The sequence below is a fragment of the Wyeomyia smithii genome, chromosome 3, assembly GCF_029784165.1.
Source record: "Wyeomyia smithii strain HCP4-BCI-WySm-NY-G18 chromosome 3, ASM2978416v1, whole genome shotgun sequence".
NCBI classification, from domain to species: domain Eukaryota; kingdom Metazoa; phylum Arthropoda; class Insecta; order Diptera; family Culicidae; genus Wyeomyia; species Wyeomyia smithii.
Genome location: NC_073696.1, coordinates 195,093,463 through 195,119,166, shown reverse-complemented (window position 1 = coordinate 195,119,166; position 25,704 = coordinate 195,093,463). Strand labels below are relative to the sequence as shown.

General features: G+C 39.5%; 2 protein-coding genes across 3 annotated transcripts in view; one reads left to right on the top strand and one right to left on the bottom strand.

Annotated features, from left to right (window-relative positions):
- Positions 1-25,704, bottom strand: part of LOC129732631 (uncharacterized) — a 272,761-nt gene that overhangs the window by 157,190 nt on the left and 89,867 nt on the right. The window lies entirely within an intron of this gene.
- On the top strand, positions 17,835-19,701 carry LOC129732630 (venom allergen 5.01-like). Its single transcript, XM_055693651.1, has 5 exons — positions 17,835-17,881; positions 18,592-18,669; positions 18,734-19,007; positions 19,060-19,299; positions 19,422-19,701. Exons 2-5 carry the CDS (start codon positions 18,651-18,653, stop codon positions 19,663-19,665), a joined length of 777 nt encoding a protein of 258 aa, XP_055549626.1. The 5' UTR covers positions 17,835-17,881; positions 18,592-18,650; the 3' UTR covers positions 19,666-19,701.

Below are 25,704 nucleotides of genomic sequence, written 5' to 3'. Positions count from 1 at the left end.
TGCGGTTCAAAATCGGTTACTGATTACAACTTTTGAGCTGCCCTAACATTGGGGAAATTAAGATACACGGACAACATGCACTTTGGAAGCTATTTTACTTTCAGTCAATTCGACGGGTGCGACAGATTTAAATTGCTAGGATGCAACACAGAATGCTTGCTTGCGTTGACAAAAATTATTAACTTTCAATGACTTTTTTATTTGCCTTGAAAAAGGCATTTTGATTTCCAAAATTAAATTTCCTGATGGCAATCTTCATGCTGCCCCAACACGGGGGGAATAATGGCTGTCTGGCAACACACGCTGAGAAAAACCGCGCTGCTCCTGAGACGTGATGACCAACCACAGGGCTAGTGCTGCTGCTAAGGAAGGACGACTGCTGTTGTCGCTGTCTAGAACTATTATGAGCGGCTCCGGCTAAAACAGGCTCTTATATAGGCCAAATAGCATGTTTTCAATTGCAAGGTATATGATCCTGTCGACCGTGCTTGGGAAGCAAGCATATAACGACCAATCAGAGGTCGAATTTTTCGTTTTGGCAAGGCTTGACTATTTTCAATAGTACAATAGTGTGAATAATAAAATTACAATTATCTTATTTTGGAAAGAATCTTAGAAGATTTTCCAATCTATTGCTGCAAGAACGAAGGAAATCCATCGAATACTAACCGATTTATTAGCATTTGAAATTGGACATACCATTTCCACTTTTTTCGGTTTTAGATTTTCATTTCACACCCCTAGGTAGCCGAACTTCCTGAGAGAAGTATTCTACTTCAAAATGACAGCATCTGTTTCTTTTGGATGTAAACAACAGGACGCAGCCAACGTTTGGTTGAATACTGCACGTTATTTGAAATGAGGGTTGATCGTAAGTGTATTTATAATTATCGGAACGGTTTATAACCTCATCTCAAAAACAAATATAAGGAGAAACGATCGAATAAAAGTTGCTGTTACATGGCTTCAGAACATGACAGCAACTTTTAGAAGTATTTTTGTGTGTTCGTTTTGTGTATCTCGCAAGCATCACGTTGACAACCTATATGCTCCACCCACTAGATCTATTTAATGAAGGTTAGGTTTTCAAATGCCGTTTACACGTTTCAACATCCAATCCAACCTCGCGAATTACGTTGTTAGTGTGAAGTTTTTTAAAGCAGCGATGCAACTTTAGTTGCTGCTTGTTTCTCTGCAATTTCATCGTAGTAACAAAAAATGTTTCTTAAAACCTCGGATTTCCATTAGTGCAACAAATGATCACAATTTATTTTTTTATTATGTTTCAATTGTTGCTTGAGACCAGAGCCGGATTTACGATTGTGGGGGCCCGGGGCCCAGTTTACAGTGGGGGCCCCGAAAAAAAAACAAAACCGTTTTTTATCGTACGATTAAATCGTATTCAAAGTTATCAAAAATTTGTTAGATTTTTTTTTCAGAGAATTTATTAATTAAAGAATCAACATTAAACTCTTTCAGAATAACGAACTCTCAACTCAACAATGCTAAGTTCATAGTCGTACGCAACCTATTTTCAATCATCTTCATCTTCGAAAAAGACCTTCCTCCAATTACGTTCGAGATCATTATGCTTTGTTTAGACTACGCCGCATATCACCTGATATCGCCAGATGATATCGGATATCACTACGGGTGTTCTCTCTACAGTCAGATGATATGGCTTGGCATTTACATTAGTAATTGAAAAGAGAAGAAAACAAAAACAGGTCAAGGCAAAAACAAGACAACAAGAGCAATGTAACTAGGATAGAGATTTCAGCTAGTTGGCTCGCACCAACGCGAACTCTCATAAGCAATTGTCAAAATGTGCGGGATGAAAAGAGTAAAAATATTTCCTTCTTTCTATTTCGCATGCAACGCAAATTTCGAAATTTGTAGGGTTGCGTCAAATGTCTTTTGGCCGTGTTGCCAACTGCTGCAAATCTGGTTTTTTATTGGTTTTCGAACATGATATCCGCGATACCAGTAGCCGAGGTGATATCCAATGACAGCTCGATTGTATGGAATATCAGGTGATATGGATATGACATGGTGCTATGGCCTCGATAGCACGAATGGCCCGATATCAGGTAATATGCAGTGTAGTGTGAACGGGGTATTAGGCTCAAATAAATCCTCAAATAAAATGATTTTGAAGGCACTAACGAGTTTTTGATTTTTTTCTTCGTGTAATCTTTTTTTTTTTTTTTGAGCGATCGCACATTTTGAACAAATGTAATAATAAATTCGGTGCTTGCTTACTGTTTACAGCCAGATCTGAAATCCGAAAATTTTTTCTTGATATCTAAAAGAATTCTACCGCAGTTTGAAAAATTGTGATCCACAGGCAAAAATTTGCACACAATTTGAGAAAGACTGTGCAAATATAAGGCGACCCTGGCAATAATCTATAGAAACTAGGAAAAAACTACACACATCTGCAGGTCAATAAAATCTGCGCACGGACAAGTAAACTTAATTTTATTTGGAATCGACAGCAATGCATTAAAAAACTTCTAGATTGTGTTCTTTCTCCGCTTAACCTCTCATGCGCGCTGGTTCGATTCAAATGATGTGTTAATGTGTGTCATTCCAAGAGAATCGAAGGTGAACTCTTATGGATGTAGTTGTGATATTGGTGCTCGCGAAAAAATAACATTGAAGCAAAGTTTCAGATTGGAATGGTCTGTTTAAATTTTCTTGCTGTAAATTGAACTTTTGATTGAATCTCATTTTTGATAGCGAAAAAACTTTTTCTCGTTTTGTGGGAGCCCCAAAAATGTGGGGGCCCGGGGCCCGGGCCCCCCTTAAATCCGGCTCTGCTTGAGACACTACAAGAGGGTGTTAAATCTATATTTTAAAACCAAATATATGAATATACGTTTTGGTTGTCAATAGGGTTTGCAATCCCGGGAACGATTTCCCGGGAATTGCCTTTTCCCGGGATTCCCGGATCCCGAGAATAGGAATAATGATTCCCGGGATTTCAGAGCTCCTCGGAAAATTTTCCTTACAATATTGCAATAAAACTAAATATCGTATCAAAACACGAAACTTACGTCGTAGAAGTGTAGAGCAGCTTCATAGTGTGCATTATACGAAGCAAATATTTGCCTAAAACGACAAGCAATATTTGCTTGCCGTGTAATATCAAATTATTTGCTTAATCTATTTGTCAAAAATATATGCTGTCTTATTAAGTAAACGATAATATAAGAAATATTTTCTTCGTCTCATGTCTTTTTTTGCTAGTGAGTTTACTACTAAGCGAATAGTTGCTTGATTTTTTCTTTGATTATCGACAGAATATTTTGAAACCTGTAAATTGATAAGAAAAAATTGAAACCCGTAAATCAATGCGACCAGAAATAAATAAATTAATAAAACTCAGTCAGTGTAACTTGGGTCGTGGCCGCGATTTCACATTAATTACGAAGGCATTCAAATGCTCTAAAATCTGGCTGCCAAACACTCAGCTTTATCTTCAACATACTAAAAGTATTGGACTCTTCAGTTTCTAATGAAATGTAGCAAGAGCTGGAATCGGTGATTTAGAAGTATTTTAGAAATCAGACACCAGCGGTGATTCAGCGATCTTAAGCAAAGTTTAACAGAAGGGAACTACATTATTTGGGCCTAGCGAAAAATTGTCAGCGGAACTGAGGCGATTGATAGACGATTGTTCATGAATTTCTGGAGTGAACTTGAATAAATTTTGTTCTTCAATTGATAATTGAATTGTAAACGATTATTTGAAACTTTTTATTAATAAACATTATTTGAAATCTCATTTTTGCTAAGGATTTTTTCTTTTCCCGGTTCCCGGGAATTCCCGGGAAATAAGATTTTGCATTCCCGTTTCCCGGGAAATCTATTCTCGGGAATATTGCAAACCCTAGTTGGCAACCCTTAACACAGCTTTAAGAGTGTCTGTACAGTTTGAATGAGAACATTAATGACATAAAAGAAAACTTAAGACGTCATTGAAAGGATCGCTTGAGGTTATAAAAAAACCTGCGTTTGTAGGTAGTCACGAGCATAGACACAAACAATGTGAATATAAATTGTATGAATTTAGGTTTGGTTTGAACATCATCTGCCACAATTAGTATTACGCCTCTTACATTACGAATTTCTGGATTTTAGGCGCATTTTACGTGAAGTTTCGATTGTACAATATAATATGGCGTACCGAGCAGCATTTACTGATGACAATGGATTCTGCTGTGGTAAGTTCTTTTGGTATCTCTTAAACTTTTTGAAGTTAAACATTTTTGCGCTAGTTTTATTACGGCCTCTCTAGAACACTTTCTCCATCACGATACCTTAACAAAACTGAAACCAGAAATACTACTCTTGATCTGCGCTGTGTGTTTTGAAAAACTAATAAGTTCTCTGGTAGCACGGCACCAGGTCAAATGCACTCTGCAGTTTTGTTATCTGATGCTACTGTCAAAAACGTAAACAATATCGTTCGATATGCAACTTAAAGTGCTGGTTGTATTTTCTGAGTGAGTGAGATAATTAAAGAGGATAACTGAAGAGTGTGAATCTATTAGGTATTTTAAATGAAATACTTTTCAAATACCGTACAAGATTGTGCAGCTCGTCGAAAGCGGTCTCAGCTCAAAAGCATCTTCAATGGCACTTGTGATGTTGTCAATCATTGTTGACAATTGACAGAAGGATAATTTAAAATTTAAAGAAGAGAATTTCCGTTGGTTTTCCGCTCGAAGTTACCATTATTATAATTCTTTTTCTTTTTTTTGAAATTGGCGATTTTATCAATGACCTCACGTAAGCCAACAATGGATCAAACTGTTTTAATGTTGATTATAAAGTCCTCTTACAAACTTGATAGTCTCTCGATCAAGATTGTTAATCGATAACTTATCGTTTGTTTTCACTTTGGCTGATATCTTGGATAGCAACAAAAAAAATGCAGCATTTGGTCCAATAGCAACGGATCGGTTCGTTGCTAAACTTATGAATTCGTTGCAAGCTACTAGAGAATTTTTTCTTCCTTGAGTTGTTATTTTTCAAGAGTAAATAGCAACGCTCGGTGCGGTTATTTTGTTGGTTGTCAAGCCAACTTCAGCAACCGAAATATAGCCAGTGGTGCACTTGCTTTGACATAGCAACAGACGTTAGTGCGCTGATAACGTCAAGTAAATATCGTTATCGTCGATAACGTTAATGTTTGAAGATGCAATTGTCATCGTCGATAACGATAGCAGACGTTATCGGTACCGGCGATGACGATTATAGACGATAATCTATCGTATTACCAAGCCTGCTCCCGATAATATCTTAAGACAATGAGAAACCTTTAACACAAGTTTTAATGTAGCTGTAAGGATCAGTTTTATCGTGCAATTGTATCCCCATTAATAAACAGCGAATAACACATTTAAAGAAAACATGAATCTCAGGAGGCATTTGAAAACCTTTCTAGGCGTTCTGAATTTGATTTATTTTGATGAAGTATGTTGCTGTGTATAAACAAATAAGCTTCGGTTCTAACAAAGCTTTTTTAAAACATGTTTATGGCTTATGTATATATTTAGTATAGAAATTGTTACTTGGGTTGTGCGTTATGCGAGGGCTCTGGGTGCCCCAAATCATCCGTCGTCTCCGCGCTTCTTATTATAACCGGTACGACGCACAGTGGGACGAAATCAAAAATAGTAGGACATTGGTGTTTGTGACGGAACGCATGGTTTTAGCGTTTCGATGTCTTCTAGAAAGTTTCTCAGTTTTATGAGTACTTTATTTCGATGGTAAAATTTTTTGTTTAAGGGGGGTGTACGCCAAAATAAAAAAATAACTTTTTTATTTTTTGATAAAATAGGTAACTTTCTTCCGACACATTGTAGAACTAGCTATTTCGAGCAAGTTTGTAGAACATTGAAAAATTCTATCTCTTAACCTAACAAATTTATAAGATATAAAAGCAAAGCACCCCCTTAAAATGTGTTTTTGTGTGATAACGCTCTTATTTTAATTTTGCCATTGTTCAAGTGTTCTACAAACTTCAAACTAAGATAAATTGTCACATTTTTTCAAAAGAAAGTGTATCGCTATCTTTTTATTTGGAGGGGTTATGTCTGTTTTTACATTTTTTGACACAATTTTTAAGAGAACATATTTTGCGGAAAGACAGTTCTTGGCAGCTACTTTCAGTTTCATTTTATTCGGATACTTATTCCCTCCAATTGTATATATATCTCGTACTGAAATCGAAGGGGATTCATGGTAATTTTTCGAAAATCAAGTTGCAACTTTTTTGGAATTTTATAATTTTTTAATTTCTATTCATCGTCTGAATCTTCATCACTTGATGTTATATCGTTACGAGAGATGTTGGGCTAATTCAGCAATCGCAGCACATCTCCTGTAAACCGTACGCGTTTTGTTCTTAGTATTTTGCGTACTGACGATACAATCGGATCTGATGACACCATCAGCCTGTTAAAAATGTCCTGATTAGTGGCCATACTGATGGGGACAATAATAAAAAATAAGGTAAGTTAATTGTCCAAATATATTATAAATCGCAATTATTTACCGAGAACACTTCCTTGCACGATGCTCTCGAAAATTTTTAATATCTTTATTACGACACTCTTGAGCTTCTTCAGGTAGTGTTCCAATTGGCACAATCGATGCCTTAATTATATCGGGCCCGTGAATAATTAAACGATGAACGCTTGGTGGCATTTTATACCACCAGTATTCTTCTACATATAGTCGTGCAGTTTCCATACAGTACTGTTGAAACTTTTTCGCATCTATCTCAAAACCTAATGAAATGACTGATATGATGTTTGAAAATTTCTCAACTACTTTTTGTTTCAATCCCGTAATAGCTGCTGTCAAGGATGGATTCTGGAAAAACCTTCTCGCCGTGTTTCCATCGTTAGACGAACCAGAGCCACGCTTAGAGCAAGCGCACCAGTGAGTTGCCATTTGAGTTGCTACTTTCACAACGCTGGCCGTTGCTATTTTGGATAGCAACCGATTTTCGCACCGGTCGTTGCTAATGGGGATTACCAATTCCACTATTTCTTTTTCACACCGGCAGTTGCCAATTTCTGAAGAACGTCACTAGCCAGCGTTGGCAAAATGTTTGTTTGTGATGTATTTCGCATATTTTTTGCGTATCTAGTAATAACCAACCTATCCGTCAGTCAATCTTTTCCGGAATGATCTACGTTCTTTCTGCTTCATAAAATGTTCCCTCCATTTCACGCAACTTTGTTTTAACTTTGTTTCCGTTTTCCCAAGTTATCGATAACATAATTCTTTTGCAGGTTTTTTTACTTGTGCGTACATGGATTTTTTCATCCTTACATGTTTATTTAAAGTAATTTGGTAAAAGTGGGCACGTCCCGCAACGTTGGCTCAAACGACTATTCTACTGAAAGCTGGCGAACTTTCATTAGTTGTATTCTGTATTCTATGATGTCTTGGTTCCCACAGTTTGCTATTAATATTTGAAAATTTGCCACCAAAAAAAGAAACTTGAATATAGAACGCGGAAATTGTTTTCGAGTATTTGGTTGATTCTAGTGATGAAGAAAGTGATTTCGCCAAACAAATTTCCTTATACGCGATTAAGAAAAGGGTTTTTGGAAAGATTCGGGGCGGCTCTCTACCTAGTAAATAGTCAAACATTGACCGCCATACGGAGGAAGGTGCCATCCAGCGTTTTAACAATATTTTCATGGGAAACACCGGTCAATACAGATGACCATTTCCAACGCCGCTTTCGAACGCATCTCAGGTTGTTTTTGAAGATTGAAACAGCGGTAAAGGAAAAATATGGTTTTTTATACAACGACCGAACGAAACGGGAAAATAGTTGGTAATACTCCCGAGCAGATTTGCTTAAACCTTCCAGGTATATTGAATAATATTGGCCAATATTGTGAGGATTTGCGCTTTCCGCATCGTGTAGGTTGCACACCAAAATGCCAACCAAAATGGTCATTTCAATAAAAAACCTATACAAAATGTTTACCTGCCCGAAAAAACACCCTGTGCAAAAATTCAGCTCAATCGGAAACAAAATTGAGTAGTAGTTCACGCCGACACTTGCGTTCTACGACGTGTTTAACAAGCGAGGCAAAACATCTCGTCTTCCGTGGCCGACCAATTGAGTCCGCATTCGAAACACTCATCATCTTCGTAATATTATTACGAACATTCACTATCGAGCACAAAAAAACAACAGTTTGACATTTCATCAAATAGCAACGATTCGGCTCTGGCATCACTGATTTGCCGGCAATGATTCGGCTCGTTGCTATCGCGTTGCCAAATTTAATAACTCGCTATTACCCGAGGTGGGGATTGCTATTTCCCAAACCAACATAGCAACGCCCGGTGCGGTTGCCGCGTTATGGTGGGAGTTGCCAAACTAGCTTTAGAAACTTCAATTTAGCCACTGGTGGGCTTGCTCTTAGGAACATCTATTATCAATCCCAACTGATTCTTGAAAGCTTCCTGGATGTCCTTTTTGCGGTTGGCGACGCTTTCTTCTTCGTGGGGTTGCCTTTCTTGCCAGCACTTTATGTCGAGCCGATAAGCAATATGTAGCAAACATTCCATACACCTAATAGATAATAATGTGTAAACAAAAAAGTAAAGACATGTATATGAATATTACACTACCGAATATAGCAATGCAGAGGAGATAGTCCAAACTCAAACATTTTTAAGTATTTTTTTTAAATCGTTGAATTCCTTGGGAAATGCACCACATACAAAACATCTTTGACATGATAACTCAGACAAAGTACTACACACTTTGCCATCCACCATGCTGCATATTAAGGTGTGTGTGATGTTAATTTCCATTGAAGCGGAATCCACATCCACAGTCCACATTTTTTTTTACCAATGGTTGAGCTCTTTTGTTTCCTTGGCGAACTGAATCCTAATAGGGCGGCAGAATCTCGAGGAAGAAGAGCGGAGGCTATGCCAAACAACTTTTGACGGGTTACTTTTGACACGAAGTTGAACAGGAACCAAAGATGTGACGAAAATTGAGCTATCGTCAAACTGTTTGTCCGCAAATCTCTGCTTGTAGTTCGATTGATCGGAGCATCCATCGAAACCCCACTTAGATACAAGTTCAAGATCTTGTAGCTCAGCGTTAGACAGCGTTAAGAGTACTTCATCTTGAAGTACGACGATCTGCTTGGCCGTAAGCTCGAGAAAAGCTTGTAGCTTCACCTCGGCTGTTGACTCCGAAACATTTACAAACTCTTTCGAGGGAATACATTTTTCGCGAGCTTGCATGAGAACTTGATATGATGGATAAATTTGAGGAATATTACATGTTTTGTGGTTCTGTTTTATTTTTATCCATAATGACTTGGAAAAGTTTCCGTCAACGTAAAAGCATAATGCTTCCTCTTCCGTTAGCTTTCGAGCCCGTTTGTTAAGTGACAAATTCTGTGCATTCCATGCTGATCTAATGCGTTGTGATCGTGTTGGAGAGGATTGCATAGCTTCCGCAAGAAGCTTGGCAGCATCTTTCTTGTGCTCACTACGAGCATTCATTTGAGCAGCAAATGACAGTTCAGTAGCAGTCCTCCCCTGCCTGAGATCAGCAACCCGCCTTCTCTTGCTCCGATCAGTCAACTTATCAAAAGCTTTTTTCCGAGGATAACGTGGCTCAGAAAATACATTTTCCGCAAGCCAAGCTTCATTACGATCTACGAACACAGCATAGGTCCGCTTGGCAAACAGCCATTTTTGTTGCAGATTGTAACACAGCTTCACGATAACCTGCTTTCGCTTTGAATCAAATTCTTCTCCACATATTTTATTCTTAACATATTTTATAACATTTTCACTTCGCACTCGCAAATCTGACTTAAGCCAGACGTCAAACAACTCGGATTTCTTGAAGTTACTCATTTCAACACTTCGCTAAAATTTCCAAGCACCTGTCGAATCACCAAACGTGCATGGCTTACTCATTTACGGGCACCGATTGTCCGAGTTAAAAAAAAGTAGATTAAAAATAATCGAATTCCAAAAAAGTTGCAGCTTGATTTTCGAAAAATTACCATGAATCCCCTTCGATTCCAGTACGAGATATATATACAATTGGAGGGAATAAGTATCCGAATAAAATGAAACTGAAAGTAGCTGCCAAGAACTGCCTTTCCGCAAAATATGTTCTCTTGAAAATTGTGTCAAAAAAATGTAAAAACAGACATAACTCCTCCAAATAACGAGATAGCGATACATTTTCTTTTAAAAAACCTAAATTAATCCACCTAGCGGTCAGACCCAGCCTTTCTCATTCATTTTATTTGTAAAAATAGATTTACATGAACCCTTCAATCCAATAAATGTATATTCAGGCTTTAGGTTCTAAAATATTGATGTTGTAATCAATACATATAAAAATGTAGTTCGGTCTGTCTGTTTGATCCATATAGGCTCGAAAACTACCGAACCGATCGACGTGAAAATTTGTATGTAGGGGTTTTTGGTCCCGATAAAGGTTCCTATGATAGTTTGAGGCCCCTCCCTCTTCTGGAAAGGAAGGGTCCAATACAAATGAAACATAAATTTCTGCACAACTCAAGAACAAACCAAGCAAATGGAACCGAATTTGGCATGTGGATGTTTTAAAGGGTAACAAATATGTCCATAATGGTTCGACGCCCCTCCCTCTTCTGGAAGCACATGTTTCTGCACAAATTTCTGCATATCTCGCGAACTAGTCAACAAAATGAAACCATATTTGGCAGGTGAATGTTTTAAGTTGTTACAAATATGTTCCATAATCGACCTCAGGCAACATTTTGGATTGTAAGATGGCAACTTCCGGTTTCTAGAAAACAGCCAAAAATGGACGATTTCCACCCAATATAATAATATCCGGATAAAGAATGATACACAGGAGCTAAAATGGACCACAGATACCATTTTGAATTCTAAGATGGCGACATCCGATGTCGGAAAAACAGCGGCAAACCACCAAATACCACCCAATATGGGTATTTTCGGAATCGTAATGATGCACTGGAGCCACAAATTGACTTCAGACACCATTATGAATTGTAGGATGGCAAATTGTGGTTTCTGTGAGTATCTCCGGATCTAGAATGATACACAGCAGCTGAAATCGACCGCAGACCTCACTTTGGATTATAGGTTGGCGACTTCCGGTTCCTGGGAAACAGACGAAAATGATCGAATTACACCCAGTATAGGTGTTCCTTCAACCAGAATGACGCTCAGAGGCCAGAAATTATTTTAAATACCATTTTAAATCCAAAATGGCGACTTCCAGTTTGTGAAAAACAGTCTAAAATAACCAAATACCATCCAATATGAGTATCTCTGGTACCAGAATGATGCAAAGAGCTAACAATTGACCTCAGGCACCATTTTGAATCGCTAAATGGCATCTTCTTGGAAACAGTCGAAAATGACCAAATAATACTCAATATGGATACTTTCGTAATCGAGATGATGCATAGAAACCAAACATTGACCCTGGACACCATTTTGAATTTAAAGACGGCCTCTTTAAGTTTGTGGAAAACAACCAAAATAACTAAAGAATTCTCAATATGAGTATTTCCGGTGTCAGATTGATGCCAGAAAATTTGCTGAAAATGACCGAATACTATATGAATACATTCAGAATTAAGGTGATGTACAGAAGCCAAAAGTCGAAGATGTTGCCATTTCGATAAAACCAATCATTTCAAACGATTTGTTATTTGACTTTGATCATATCCTATGGCCGATTCGTCGTGTATTTTCAGACTTTAAACACATCGCAAGGAATCAATGAATTTGGAACGTTCAAATAGTACGATACCACATTTAAATTATGTTGAGGCCACATATATCAATCAAAGCAGGTATAGTTTTGAATAGTCTTTGAATTTCTTTTCTTTCCATAACTTTTGTGCCACATATCAAATTGTTATGAAGTTTGTTATTTGTAAGTTCGAGAGTTGACTCTTTTGTATGACACTAGTTATGTTCGTATAAGTCATGTAATCTTTGTGATAATAGACTTTCGTTGTTTTATTAACAATTTAATACATAACGGTTGCTTAGGTTCAATTATAATCAAATGAAATGGGAACGTAAAGGGCAACCAAACTTTGAAACCACGTGCTTAATCATAATTCATCAGTTAACCCTTAACTAGCCCGCTCATCTGATATTAATATTGATCAAATCGGTTGTGTAGTTTCTGAGATAATGAAGTTTCGTAATTTTCACAATTCGGTACATTACAGACGAAGTTACAGTCCGATTACAGTAAAATTCTATAGAGTGTTATTAGGCAGCTAAACTTATTGATTTACATTTAATTTTGTGGAAGTGGTGACATGAGTGAGATTAAGCAGTCTTCAAGACACGTTTCTTGTCATCACTTTTAAACCACAAGTTTAATCTTTATGAAATTTAAAATTTAGGGGTATTTCAGGTAGCCCGTTCATTTGAAACCAAGTTTGTTTAAATCGGTTGTGTAGTTTTCGAGAAAATGATGTTTCATGATTTTTACATTTTGATACATAACCTATGAACTAGAAATCCGATTACAATGAAATTTAATAGAGTCTTATGGGACATCGAGACCTTTCATTTGCAATTAATTTCATGAAAATCGGTTCAGCCATCTCTGAGAAAAGTGAGTGAGAATAAAAATCTGCACATACACACACACACACACACACACACACACACACACACACATACACACACACACATACAGAAAATGCTCAGCTCGTCGAGCTGAGTCGAGTGATATATGCCATTCGGTACTTTGGAGCACTTTTATACTTTCGGTTTTGCAAGTGATTGCTATACCTTTCTAGGAGAAAGGCAAAATGTGACAATTTATCTTAGTTCGAAGTTTGTAGAACACTTGAACAATGGCAAAATTAAGATAAGAGCGTTATCACACAAAAACATATTTTAAAGGGGTGCTTTGCTTTTATATCTTATAAATTTGTTAGGTTAAGAGATAGAATTTTTCAATGTTCTACAAACTTGCTCGAAATAGCTAGTTCTACAATGTGTCGGAAGAAAGTTACCTATTTTATCAAAAAACTAAAAAGTTATTTTTTGCCTTTCTCCTAGAAAGGTATAGCAATCACTGGAAAAACCAAAGGTATAAAAGTGGTCCCAATGGCCGAATGTCATATACCACTCGACCCCTTTCGACGAACTGAGCATTTTCTGTATGTATGTATGTATGTGTGTATGTGTGTGTGTGTATGTATGTGCAACTTTTTTTTCTCACTCACTTTTCTCAGAGATGGCTGAACCGATTTTCATGAAATTAATTGCAAATGAAAGGTCTAGTTGCGCCATAGGTTGCTATTGAATTTCATTGTAATCGGATTTTTAGTTTAGAGGTTATGTATCAAAATGTAAAAATCACGAAACATCAATATCTCAGAAACCACACAACCGATTTCAATGAAACTGGTTTCAAATGATCGGGCTGTCTCCAGAATCCTTAACTTTCGAATTTCGTTATGGTTGAACATATGGTTCAAAAGTTATGTAAAGAAAAGTTATCCTAAGGTTGTTTAAACTCACTCATTTTTCTTAGAGATAGTTGAACCGATTTTCACAAAATTAGTGTCAAATGAAAGGTCTAGTTGCCCCATAGGTTGCTATTGAATTTTATTGCAATCGGATAGCAACTTTGTCCGTTGTTCATAAAAATGTGAAATCACATAATGAAAGTAAACATATTGACTTTCTCCTAACGATCACTGGAAACTTTTTTCTCACTCACTTTTCTCAGCGATGGCTGAACCGATTTCAATGAAATTAATTGCAAATGAAAGGTCTAGTTGCCCTATAAGATCCTATTGAATCAGATTTCTAGTTTAGAGGTTATGTATCAAAATGTAAAAATCACGAAACATCAATATCTCAGAAACTGCACAACCGATTTGAACAAAATTGTTTTCAAATGAACGGGCTACCTAAAAACCCTTAACTTTTGAATTTTGTGGTTCAGAAGTAATGGAAAGAAACGTGTTCTGGATACTATTTAATCTAACTCATGTTTCTCAGAGATGGCTGGACAGATTTGCATAAAATCAGTGTCATATGGAAGGTCTTGTTGCCCCATAAGACCCTTATGATTTTTTTTTGCAAACGGATTATTACTTTGCCTGTTATGTTTAAAAATGTGAAATCAGGCTATGAAAAGGAACATATTTCGAAGACTACTTGGACTCACTCACTTTTCTCAAAGATGGCTGACCCGATTTCCACAAAATTAGTGTCAAATGAAATGTATAGCTGCCTCATAACACCCTATTGAATTTTACTGTAAGCGGACTGTAACTTCGTCTGTAATGTATCGAAATGTGAAAATCACGAAACTTCATTATCTCAGAAACTACATAACCGATTTGAACAATATTGATATCAGATGAACGGGCTAGTTAAGGGTTAACTGATGAATTATGATTGAACACGTGATTTCAAAGTTTGGCTGCTTTATACGTTCCCTTTTCATTTGATTATAATCGAACTTAAGCAACCGTTATGTATTAAATTGTTACTAAAACAACGAAAGTCTATTATCTCAAAGATTACATGACTTATTTGAACATAACTTGTGTCATACGAACGAGTCATCTCTCAAACTTACAAATGATAAACTTCATAACAATTTGATATGTGGTTCAGAAGTTATGAAAAGTAAAGAAATTAAGAGATTATTCAAAACTATACCTGCTTTGATCAATGTATGTGACCTCAACATAATTTAAATATGTTATCGTTCAATTTAAATGTTTCTGATATTGCTGATGATTGAAATTAATTCAAATTTCAAATTTTATACTTCAGTTACAACATCAATATTTCAGTACCCAAAGAGTGAATATTCCTTTATTGGATTGCAGCGTTCATGTAAATCTATTTTTACAAATAATAAGTTTAAATGAGAAAGGCTGGGTCTGACCGCTAGGTGGAATAATTTAGGTTTTTTTACTTTGGCGTACACCCCCCTTAAACAAAAAATTTTTCCAGAGAAACAAAGTACTCATAAAACCATGCGTTTCGTCACAAACACCAATGTCCTACTATTTTTGATTTCGTCCCACTGTGCGACGGGGCTGCGGCTTTTTCAGTATAGACATTTTAAACTATCTGACGTTTTTGGCATTTTTAACAGATGTGACATTTTTCACATTTGACTCTTTTGACATTTCTCACAATTTTTTACATTTTTGACGTTTGACGGATTTCACTAAACTAAGCAATTTTGGACTTTTATTTTTCGAAAATTAATCTTAACTTTCATTTGAAAAGGTCTGAAATTAATAAATTGATAAATTTCAATAATGACAAAAGTTACACGAATAATTGTCAAATATTAACCGGTGTTGGTATTATCATGATTATTCATACTGGTATTGGTAATGTTTTTAGAAGGCTGCTATCGTTGAAACTGTGCAACCAGCAATCTACTGAAAAATTGGATACGGATTGATTAATGAAAATATCAACTGATCGATTCAAACTTTTCATCATTTCTAAAAATTCAGACAGTTTTTTATCGTATGTATCGTATCGTATTTTGACTTATTAGCAACAAAGGCGAAACTCAGTAACAACAAACGAAATGGTGGAATACATCAGTCAACAACCTAACTGAAATGTTTCTTGAATTTCACCAAATCAGCCATAGAATATTATAGCATGTGTCAAAAACATGGGTTCTCTAATCCGGTGAAATATGGGCCCCTCTCGAGATGTGAGTCTCTTGAATTTAATACAGTGGATAATACGAGTTTTTTGCCGCTACTCACTATTCCTTAGATCGTTACGCTGACAAAGCGATTCTTCACTCGACCGGACTGCTTTTACTTTGAAGCTTTGAAGAATAAAAAATCATCCCCCGACATTTTTCCTGCTTTCCAGTGATCATCGTTCCGTACTAACCGATAACTTGTCAAGAAAAAAAACGTCTACTCGACGTGATTGGTGGACAGTGCACAAAGTGAGCAAGAATTTTGCAGCGGAACCGTTATCGCCCAGCTTCCGTTTCAATCCGTTTGGGTCTGGTTAAGTTCCGACGCGGCGGTCCGGGTCCGGATGAAGACATCGAGGGTAAAATGGCATTATTTTCCACACACACACAACCGGCAAACACCCTGTTTCCGTTATTTGGTGTTTTTTTTCGTCGACCGTTTGATTTCCCTCCCTTCTGGTTCTAAATTGTGTTTTACCCGTCGATAAAAAGCTTTTTACGGAGACACCTCTTATCGATCGAGAAGCAGAAAACAAGCCGAAAATGAGGATTTATCGGATTTCTTGGGTTTAAACCCTGCGAGATTTTAGTCCTTTTATGGTAATGGCTGACAGTGCGGATGGTGAACGAGAATTTTTTACTTACCATTTGAAGTTTTGCACTAGGGGCTGGCCATAAACAAAAAAATAAACGTGCGGTAATCGACTAGTCGAGTAATTCCCCTTGAGCATGGACGGTAATGGTTTTAGAATTCGGTTCCGATCTTGATAAATACATTATACCGAAAAATGTTGCCAAGTTATTGCATAAGCAAGCAATATCGGAACAGCTTCATCGACATTCTATAAGGATGGTAAAGGATGTATGGAGCTGATTACACGAACAATCTGTTTGGGCGATCTCATCAGCGTAATATCCCGAATAAGCGGTTCGTTCCGCAGTGAAAATCTATTTCCACACTATAGCTGAAACAATTTCTCTTCCCGCACGCACCACATCGAATGCGGTTATATCATACGTATACGCCAAGAGCACGAGTACGTTCTGCACGCACTTACGGGAAAAGAGTCAACTAGGAATTCAATATGTTCATGCAAGCATTGGACACACCACCGACCGCACGGAATAACCGAAACGCCAGCCGCAGCCAAATTTGCATATTTGCAGTCGGTGTGCTGATATTTGATACCATTTTTGTTGCAGTCATACTTTATAAAAGTTTACTAAAAGTATATGATAATAAAAGTTGAATTTTTTTTCCACATGATATCTCGCTTTTGTTAGCGCAACAGCAAACATATTAAACCAGGAATTAGGCCGTCCTGGAACCATGACGACGAATTTTCTTCATGAGGACATTGCGTAATTTCACTGTATCAGTATATCAGGCCTCTCCCAGGTAGGATAAATGTTATGCTGCGTACATAACAGAAAGTAAACGTTCCGCTGAGCTTAGCAAAAGTCTTAAAACAAGCACACTGATAAAAGGATTAAGTTTTTGCTACAGGCAAACTCTGGTATCCTGTTTACCATCGCGTCATCACGTACGCTCCGTGTGCGAGTAGCCAATGTCAGCTGAAATAATTTTAATGGAAGGTAGGCGAAACTTATAAGCGGTGTGTTCAACTGAAAAAGGATTGTGCGTTGGAGGTGTATAGAAAAGTGTTTGGTATTAAAGGACATGACATACACTAAAATCGTCACCTTGCTTAAATTGTGAACATTTAGAGGTGGTAGAAGCCTTTATATAGACTTGTCTTAAATTTTGAAACCAGACCACGTCATTTAATATGAAACATTGATCACACTATTGCGACTGCTTGAAACGTGTTGACAGCTACTTGAAGCAAACTCTTCTTTTAATACTTCTCCGATTTTATTACACTATACTGTGCTATAGCAAAATCGTGTCCAGTAATGGATAACAGAATAGTAAACCATCAAATTTATGAACAATAAATAAGTGATTTTACGAAAATCTAAGTCACGTCAATTTGCCCTCAAACATTAAAAAGGTTCTGTTTTTAGCATCCTGTTTTCTTTCAGTCCTAGTTTTAAAACAAAGTTATCAGCAAACTAGATTTTTCTTCCCATCAAAAAATAGTGAGTAATATTCAACATAAGCTTATCTTTTATTTGCTTAGTTATCGTGTCTATGGTAAGAAATTCCAAACCTAAACTTAAACCTTTCTGATCCTATTCATAAATCACACGCAAAGATAAAGCAGATAGATTTATATGTGATATTCAGCTGAAAAACCAAGTCGCAGTCTAGCGAATATCATGAAAGGCGAAGCACGCGATAACACATAAACATGGATAAATCACGGCTTTAAATCAATTCCGAGCGATAGTCTTTTCTTGCTCTTTTCGCACTACATGACTATCCTACGACACTTGATGTCCTCTTTGGCGGTGAGCAATCCACTTGAACTCCAGTATGTCAAGTGATGATTAACATGGCATCAATTGTATCCAAAACATTCGGAAACAATCGCGATGCATTTGAGCTAAATTAAGTTATCCCGCCATCAAACAGGATCATTTTCAATTTAAATTTAGCTACATAGATGTTTTCGGTTTTACTTAGTATGTTTTCTACGGGAGAAGGTTTTTTCCACTAAAAAAAACAATGGAGAAACTGTCTAACGAGAAGTTATCTTAAACTCGTAGAATTGAGCAGCTTAGTTATTTTTGAACGACGTTATTCTATACTGTCCGACGTTTCATCACTGATCAGTAACATCTTCAAGGGAAAATATATATAGTTCGTACCATATTAACAAAAACAGAAGCTTCAAAATCTTTTCCAGGTTTGTTACCAAAAGAACATTCAAATATAATCAAACGAACATCATTCGCATCCTATCAAATGGAGCTTTTAATAACAAGTACGTCTTATGAGGCCATTGCTTCCGAACCTATCTCTAAAACAAAAGTATTTATGTTTTGCAGTCATTATTATGACACTGATCGAGTCCAGCCACCAGCAAACAAACTATTGCGATTCCTCATTATGTCGAGCTGGTACTACCCATATAGCTTGCAACAGTTCGAGAACATTATCAACTACTTGCGGAGTTGAAGCAACTGAGATAGTACTGGATTCGACCCTGCAAGCGTTGATCCTGGGTTTGCACAATGGATTTCGTAGCACCGTTGCTACAGGCAACCAAAGTATTACTTCGAATACTTTCTACCCACAAGCGAAGCGTATGGCAACAGTGGTATGAGTTTTACGCCATTTTATTAGTGATCATTGAGTAAAATCGTTTGCGGGTGTGGAGCACTGAGTTAGCGGATATTGCTGGAGCTAACACTCGACGCTGTATTTACGGTAATGATCAATGCCGAAATACGGCTACATTCACGGCAGCCGGGCAAAACATTGCTATAATGTCGTACTTCGGTAGAACCATTTCGACAGTTGCTTTGATAAAGAAAATCATTAATAAATGGTACGAAGAATACGCATACGCCAACCCGACTATCATCGCGAGTTTTCCCAGCGCTCATCAAGGGTATGCTTTCATTATGTTTGTAAGCCGTTGGACTAATTCGGCAGCGGTTTTAAAGCAAAACCTGCTAATGTAGTCCAGTATCCTAATTCAAAGTAACAGTTTTTGATTTTTTTGCAATTCAGACACTCGATTGGCCACTTTACTCAGATTGTTGGTGATCGTGTTACTCATCTTGGATGCTCGTTGGTGGTCTATTATAATTCGCCATGGACTAGGCAGTACTTTGTGTGTGACTATTCCTTGACGAATATCATCGGTCAACCTGTTTACAAAAGCGGTGATTACTGCTCCGAATGCACAACTGGCTGCAGCACTGAGTATCCAGGTTTATGCACTGAAAAAGAAATAATCAATTCTAACCCTTAATCAAAATTATCGATCATTTAATAAAGATATGCGCATATTTATTCTAATCAGTTGTGATGAGTCCAAATTAATCCTAAGACATGATAGGTTGAAAAGATTCCAAGTGAACTCGCCTTTTTCAAAAGCTTTGATTTTAAGCAATTGTCAATGAAATTTGCCTCTACTGCGATGTCCCGCCGAATTCTAACACGTCGCTTGTTTCCGCTCCTTCGCAGTGTGTTGCTATCTTCCTCGTTCTCTTACATTTCCGAATCTCAGTTGGTATCGGCTTTTGATAGCCCCGACGAAGGAGCTCGGAGATCGAGATCTAGTTGTGAGGTCAGCAGACACGAATCATATATCATGAGCATCGGTTGGCGAAATCCTGTAGCTGGCGTACAGCGACAAGGATCTCACATTCGAGTTGAATGATCGGATTTTAGTGCAAAATCTTCAGCTGGATCCAAATGTATCTTCAGTTATTGAGTAAACTTGCAAATAGAGCCTTTTCTGCCAAGATGATGCGAAATCACCTGCAACCTTCTCCTTGGCGATTCTAGATCCACCCTTACCTTTGGTAGAATTGGACTAATCTCATCACCACCTGAACATCGAAGATGACCTTCAACGGACGGTGGTCGACGATGGTGACGTGATAATGCCGTTATAGCCGTTTAAGCTTTCCTGCAACTATAAACGATGTGGCTCCCAAACGTCAGCTTGTCGTCGATCATAACTCGAAGAGCTTCAAGGATCGCTTTGAGGTAAAAGTGCATTCGGTGACACTGAGGGAACATACTTAAATGACGAAGCTTTCTTTTTCATGATTTTCAAACCCCTCCTCTCCCCTCGTAGCATTTGGTCACAAAACTTTAACCGTCCCTTGAAAAAAAAACGTAGCTACGTCGATTTTAATCCAACCGCTTCATTCCCCCTTATCACAGCTTGTCACAAAATGATGATATCCCCCCTCCCCCCATGAATGCTACGTCGTTTAAGTATGTTCCCTAATCGGCGCCTCCTGTTCCGTTTAGATTGTTTACTAAGATGACCTTCGTCTAATGATGCGCCAACTCCAGTCAAGCATGGAAATTTTCACTCACTAGCAATATTTCATGTGTCATGTTTCAAATGTGTTCTTTGATTCATCAGGTATCGTTCAATTGTTTCAACTCGCGTACAAGTTTTTCATAGAAACGCTGCTGATTGTTTTTCGCTTATGAAAGTTCCGAATGCGATAGAAGGAGACTGAATGATACAAACACGATAGTATTTATTGTATCCAAGTTCACTTGCATTCAACGGCATCGCGAGAATCTTTGAGACATTATCGCCAGTGATACAAGATTATGAACCCAAATGAACGTTAGATTGCGTTCAACTGTTTGCTTACCGGAGCAAGCAGGTATCGTTAATGCTTACGGAAATGGTAGCATGGTGCATCAGCATGTGATATTCGAAATCACTAAGAATCATCGCGGTATATCACGGTGAAAGCCCGACGTGGTGTATCTCGACCTTGTTGATTGACTCGCCACAGACCTAAAAAAAAACAGCTAAAGTTTCAACACACCGACATACCTGGCATTCCACAATACAGGACCCAGGATTAAACCTTGCGGTACTCCTGCGGTGAGCGGAATGCATTTCTGACCCTCATTCGTGTTGTAAACCATTACTCGATTCTTCTGATAATTTTCTAGAATCTTGTACAGTGGCACCGGTACTCTAGGACTCCAAAGCGCATAGTGTAGAAAACGGTAATAGTAAAATGTTCCGCATATTTTTTTACGGCGATATTTTCCAAATTAATTGTACCACCTGGCTCTCGCAGAGTAGCAGAGACGTGTGGTAGATCTTGTTGTGACACCTTAGTTCAGGTTTCATATTAAACTATGGTTTGTTCGATAGTAATAGTCATGTTTTAAAAGCAAGATTGAAAAACAAATGAAGTTTTATAAAAAAAAAATTCTTTGCCCGCCATTAGTAATTTTTTTTTTCGCGTACCCCTTGGACCCAGGTTGAGAACCACTGGTGTATACAGTCCCATCTGGTGCTATTTAACTCATTCCTCCCGTCTAGCGTGACGTTTGCGCAATAGCAAATGCCCCTCCTTTTATGAAGACAAAAGCTTCCACCGTAGACCTACCTTTCAAGAAGCCAAATAGATTGCTTGACAGACCAGATCCACTCTCAGTGAATCTCACAAGTCTGTTGAGGATTGCCCTCTCAAGCACCTTGCCAAATGTATCTAGTAGATAGATTGGTCTATATGCCGATGGGTGGCCTGATAGTTTCCCGATCTTTAATATTAATACCTGTATCTGTCCAGCAGGGACAATGACTCAGTGGCTGCTTCGTATAGCAGCTGCTGTGCCGCGTAGCGTCACCCTCATGCCTGCGGTTTAGTAGCGGGCTTGCTAGCCAGGCACGTGGGGCCTCCCGTGACATGCTTAGCGTCCCCCAAATACTTGGCCTGCACCAACCAACGTCGACATAAACCAGACCCTTTGCACGTCCAGGACTTACGTCCCCTTTTAAAGCACTTGAGGCAAACATCAGGCTGTTGGAGGATGCTCAGCTTGCATAGCGACCAACTGACCTTCAGCTTGACTTTCTTCAGGGCTTTGCTCTCCTCCGCCGATGGCAGCATTGTGGTGGTTACCTGGGTCCCAGAAGGGTGCTTGCGTGTTCTATTTGCATGTACGGTCACCACCAATCCTCACTCTTTTTCGAACGTTTGAGCAATGTCCAGCCCTTCGGTGATCTCATCCAGGTTTTTGAGCTGGAGTCAACTCTGGAGTGACCTTGAGCTATCTTTTTTTAGGCAGTTCCCTTCCCCTTTTCACGCCTTTCTCGCTTTTGGCGCTTGAGTCCTGCTGGCTTTGTTGACAAACCAGCCAGTGGGTTCAACTCGATCAATCCAAACCTATTGCCCGGGGGAGCCTGTTCTCCCGAAGCATGCGTCGTTTGGTTTGCGATCAGTCCTGTGGAACAGCTTTTCGGCGAACAATAATACAACCGTTTGTGTGTATTAAAATCCGATCTCATTTTCCCGCTTCGAAGCTCAAAGTACTTTCCATAAACGCCTTTTCCGCCGTTTCCGCTCGTTTCATGAGCACGGCGTAATCCACCCTCGCACTGTTGACGCAGATGCGTAGCAATACAAAACTCTGTTTCAAGTGCTTCACGCTCTGGGCAACATTTCCATCTCGGCTAGAACTGCCACTGCTAGCGGATCGCCGGTACCCCGTTTATTGTCAGGGGTAGCTCTGGGTGTATCTGCCCTACAACCGCCTCCGACCGCTTTTAATGACCTTGGTGGAGACCGCTAGATGCCACCTCTACGTCACCCCTGGTACCGCCGTTAGGCATTGCTTCAGGGAGAAGGGTGAGCGGGCATTTAATGCACCCACGACAATTCGAAATCATATTGACTTTACTGCTTAAGTAAAGGCAAGGTCAGCCTTCACTGACATTTCGATGGTTATCCCGTCGATGCAGCGGCCTTGCAGTGAAAGAACAATCTGGGAAGCAGCCGTGATAACTGCTCTCCAGGTACTCTTGTCTTCGCACATCCTTCCCACTATGTTTTCCGGAGTATAATCCGACCCGCTTACTGCCAACATTTTGATCCTTACCTGTGCGAAACGTGGACAAACGACTAGCACATGCTCAGCGGTTCCTTCCGCATCCGCACATTATGGGCACATCGGTGACTCCGCGTACCCAAACTTGTGCAGGTACTGCCTAAAGCAGCCATAGCCTAACAGTATCTGTGTCAGGTGGAAATCAACTTCCCCATGGCGCCTCTCGATCCATCCGGCTATCTCCGGAATGATTCAGTGTGTCCATCTACCTTTGGTAGAGTTAGACCATTCCCACTGCCACCTGGTCATCGAAGTTGACCTTCTGGCGATTCGTATACCTCTCGTGTCACGTTGGTCAAAGCACTCTACGTCCTCTTTGGCAATGATGCTGATAAGCATCATGCCAGCCAGGACGCATATTGTCTCGTATGATAAGGTTTGATACGCGCATCCGACCCTCAGGTACATAAGCCTGTAGGTGCTTTCCAGTTTAGCGCGGTAACTGGAAGTACTAAACGCATTGGAACACACGATTCCACCATATCTGAGTATGGACGTTGCCACGCTGGCTAGCAGCTTACGCCTGCTGCTAAATACCGCCGAGCTATTCGACATCATGTGCGATAATGCCGCTATAGTCGTGGAAGCTTTCTTGCAGGCGTGATAGATGTGGCACCCAAACGTGAGCTTCAAAGATCGCTTCGAGGCGATAGTGCATCCACCGGCACTGATCACCGCCTTCTGTTCCGATTAGCGGTTGTTCACCACGACTACCTTTGTCTTATGATGTGCTAACTCCAGTTTCCTGGAGTACATCCAATCCTCAACTACGCGTATGGATACCGCGGCTTTCAACTCGACCTCGCTGACCGACTCGCCGTTGACCTCTAGAGTTATATCGTCTGCGAAGCCCACAATCACCGAACCAGGTGGGAGCATCAGCTTCAGCACACCGTCATACATGGCATTCCACGGTACCGGACCAAGGATGGAACCCTGCGGTAATCGGGACGCATTTCTGACCCTCATGTGTGTTGTAGACCAGCACTCGATTCTGAAAGTAGTTTTTCAAAATCTTGTACAGTGGCACTGGCACTCCGAGACTCCGAAGCACGCAGGTTATAGAGTCCCAGCTGGCGCTTTTGAACGCGTTTCCCACGTCTAGCGTGACGATTGCGCAATAGCGAATGCCCCTTCTTTTACGTTGGAGTGCTACCTCGGCCGTCTTGGTGACGGAGAGAATAACATCCACCGTGGACTTACCCTTGTGGAAGCCGAACTGGTTGCTTGACGCAAGTCTGTTAAGGATTACCCTCTCAAGCCTTTGCCCGCTATGTCTAGCTGACAAATTGGTCTATATGCCGATGGGTCACTTTGTAGTTTCCCGGCCTTCGGCAATAGAACCAGTCGCGGTCGCTTCCACTCATCCGGGAGGAGGCAGTCGTCTAAGCATTTCTGCATAACCGCCCTGAGCAACCCGGGGGCTACCTTTATGGTCGTCTTAATAGCCAGGCTCGGAATTCTCATGGGTTCGTATTGGCACTTTCGCAAAGTCGTTGAAGCTCGTTTACTATCCTTTATTGCGCTCTTAAGCGTTACCTTAGTGGACTTGAATGCCGCTTGGCGCTGCGATCTTTGCGCATCGGTGCGCGCGCGATGCATCATCTGTCTCGCGCGAAGGCACGCGCTACGGAGGTCGGCTATCGCGTCGGTCCACCAGTAAGCCGGTGGCCTTCCAATTTCTAGGCTGACAAGACCTAGGCATGGCGGCGTCGCACGCCCGCGATAGTATAGCAACAAGTTGTTCCGCCCTCCAGGAGCCCCCCCCCCCCCCCCCTCTTCGAGGTCCACTCTTGTTGCTTCCGCAAATACATCGGCATCAAAGTGCGATGTCTTCCAGCCGCGAGTGGTTGGGGTATTGGCCCTACCCGTCGCTTGCCGCCTCGTGTCCACGCTATAACTGACCGACTGACGGTCGCTATTAGTGTGACCATTGTCTACCTTCCAGTTCGTGATCGATTACAGATTACAGATTTCCAGAGTATGAAACAGATTTATGCAGATTTTGGTTTTCATGAGGTCGCGAATCAAACTTCTTAAAAAACGAAAATGATATCAAATGCGTTTGAGCGTGTTGGAGGTTCTGTTATGTTTGTATGTTACGCGTGAGCGTGTGCATAAATGAGTCACCTATATATATGAAGCAAGCTATATTGCGTTTTTCCTATAGAAAGATATGTCCAGTCATATGCAGATTTTCAAAAATATTTTTTTTAATTTTACCTAGGTGACACGATTTTCTGAGCTTCAGAATACAGATGAAAATGTGACATCACTGGGTGTAGCCTCCGGAGAAAAGCATATTCAACCAATGAATGCCAGTCAGACACTACTTGTGCCGGTCCTTCTGGAGATCAGACGCACCGGGGTGAGCTAGGAGTTTTTGGCGGCATTAAAATCCCGCAATTCC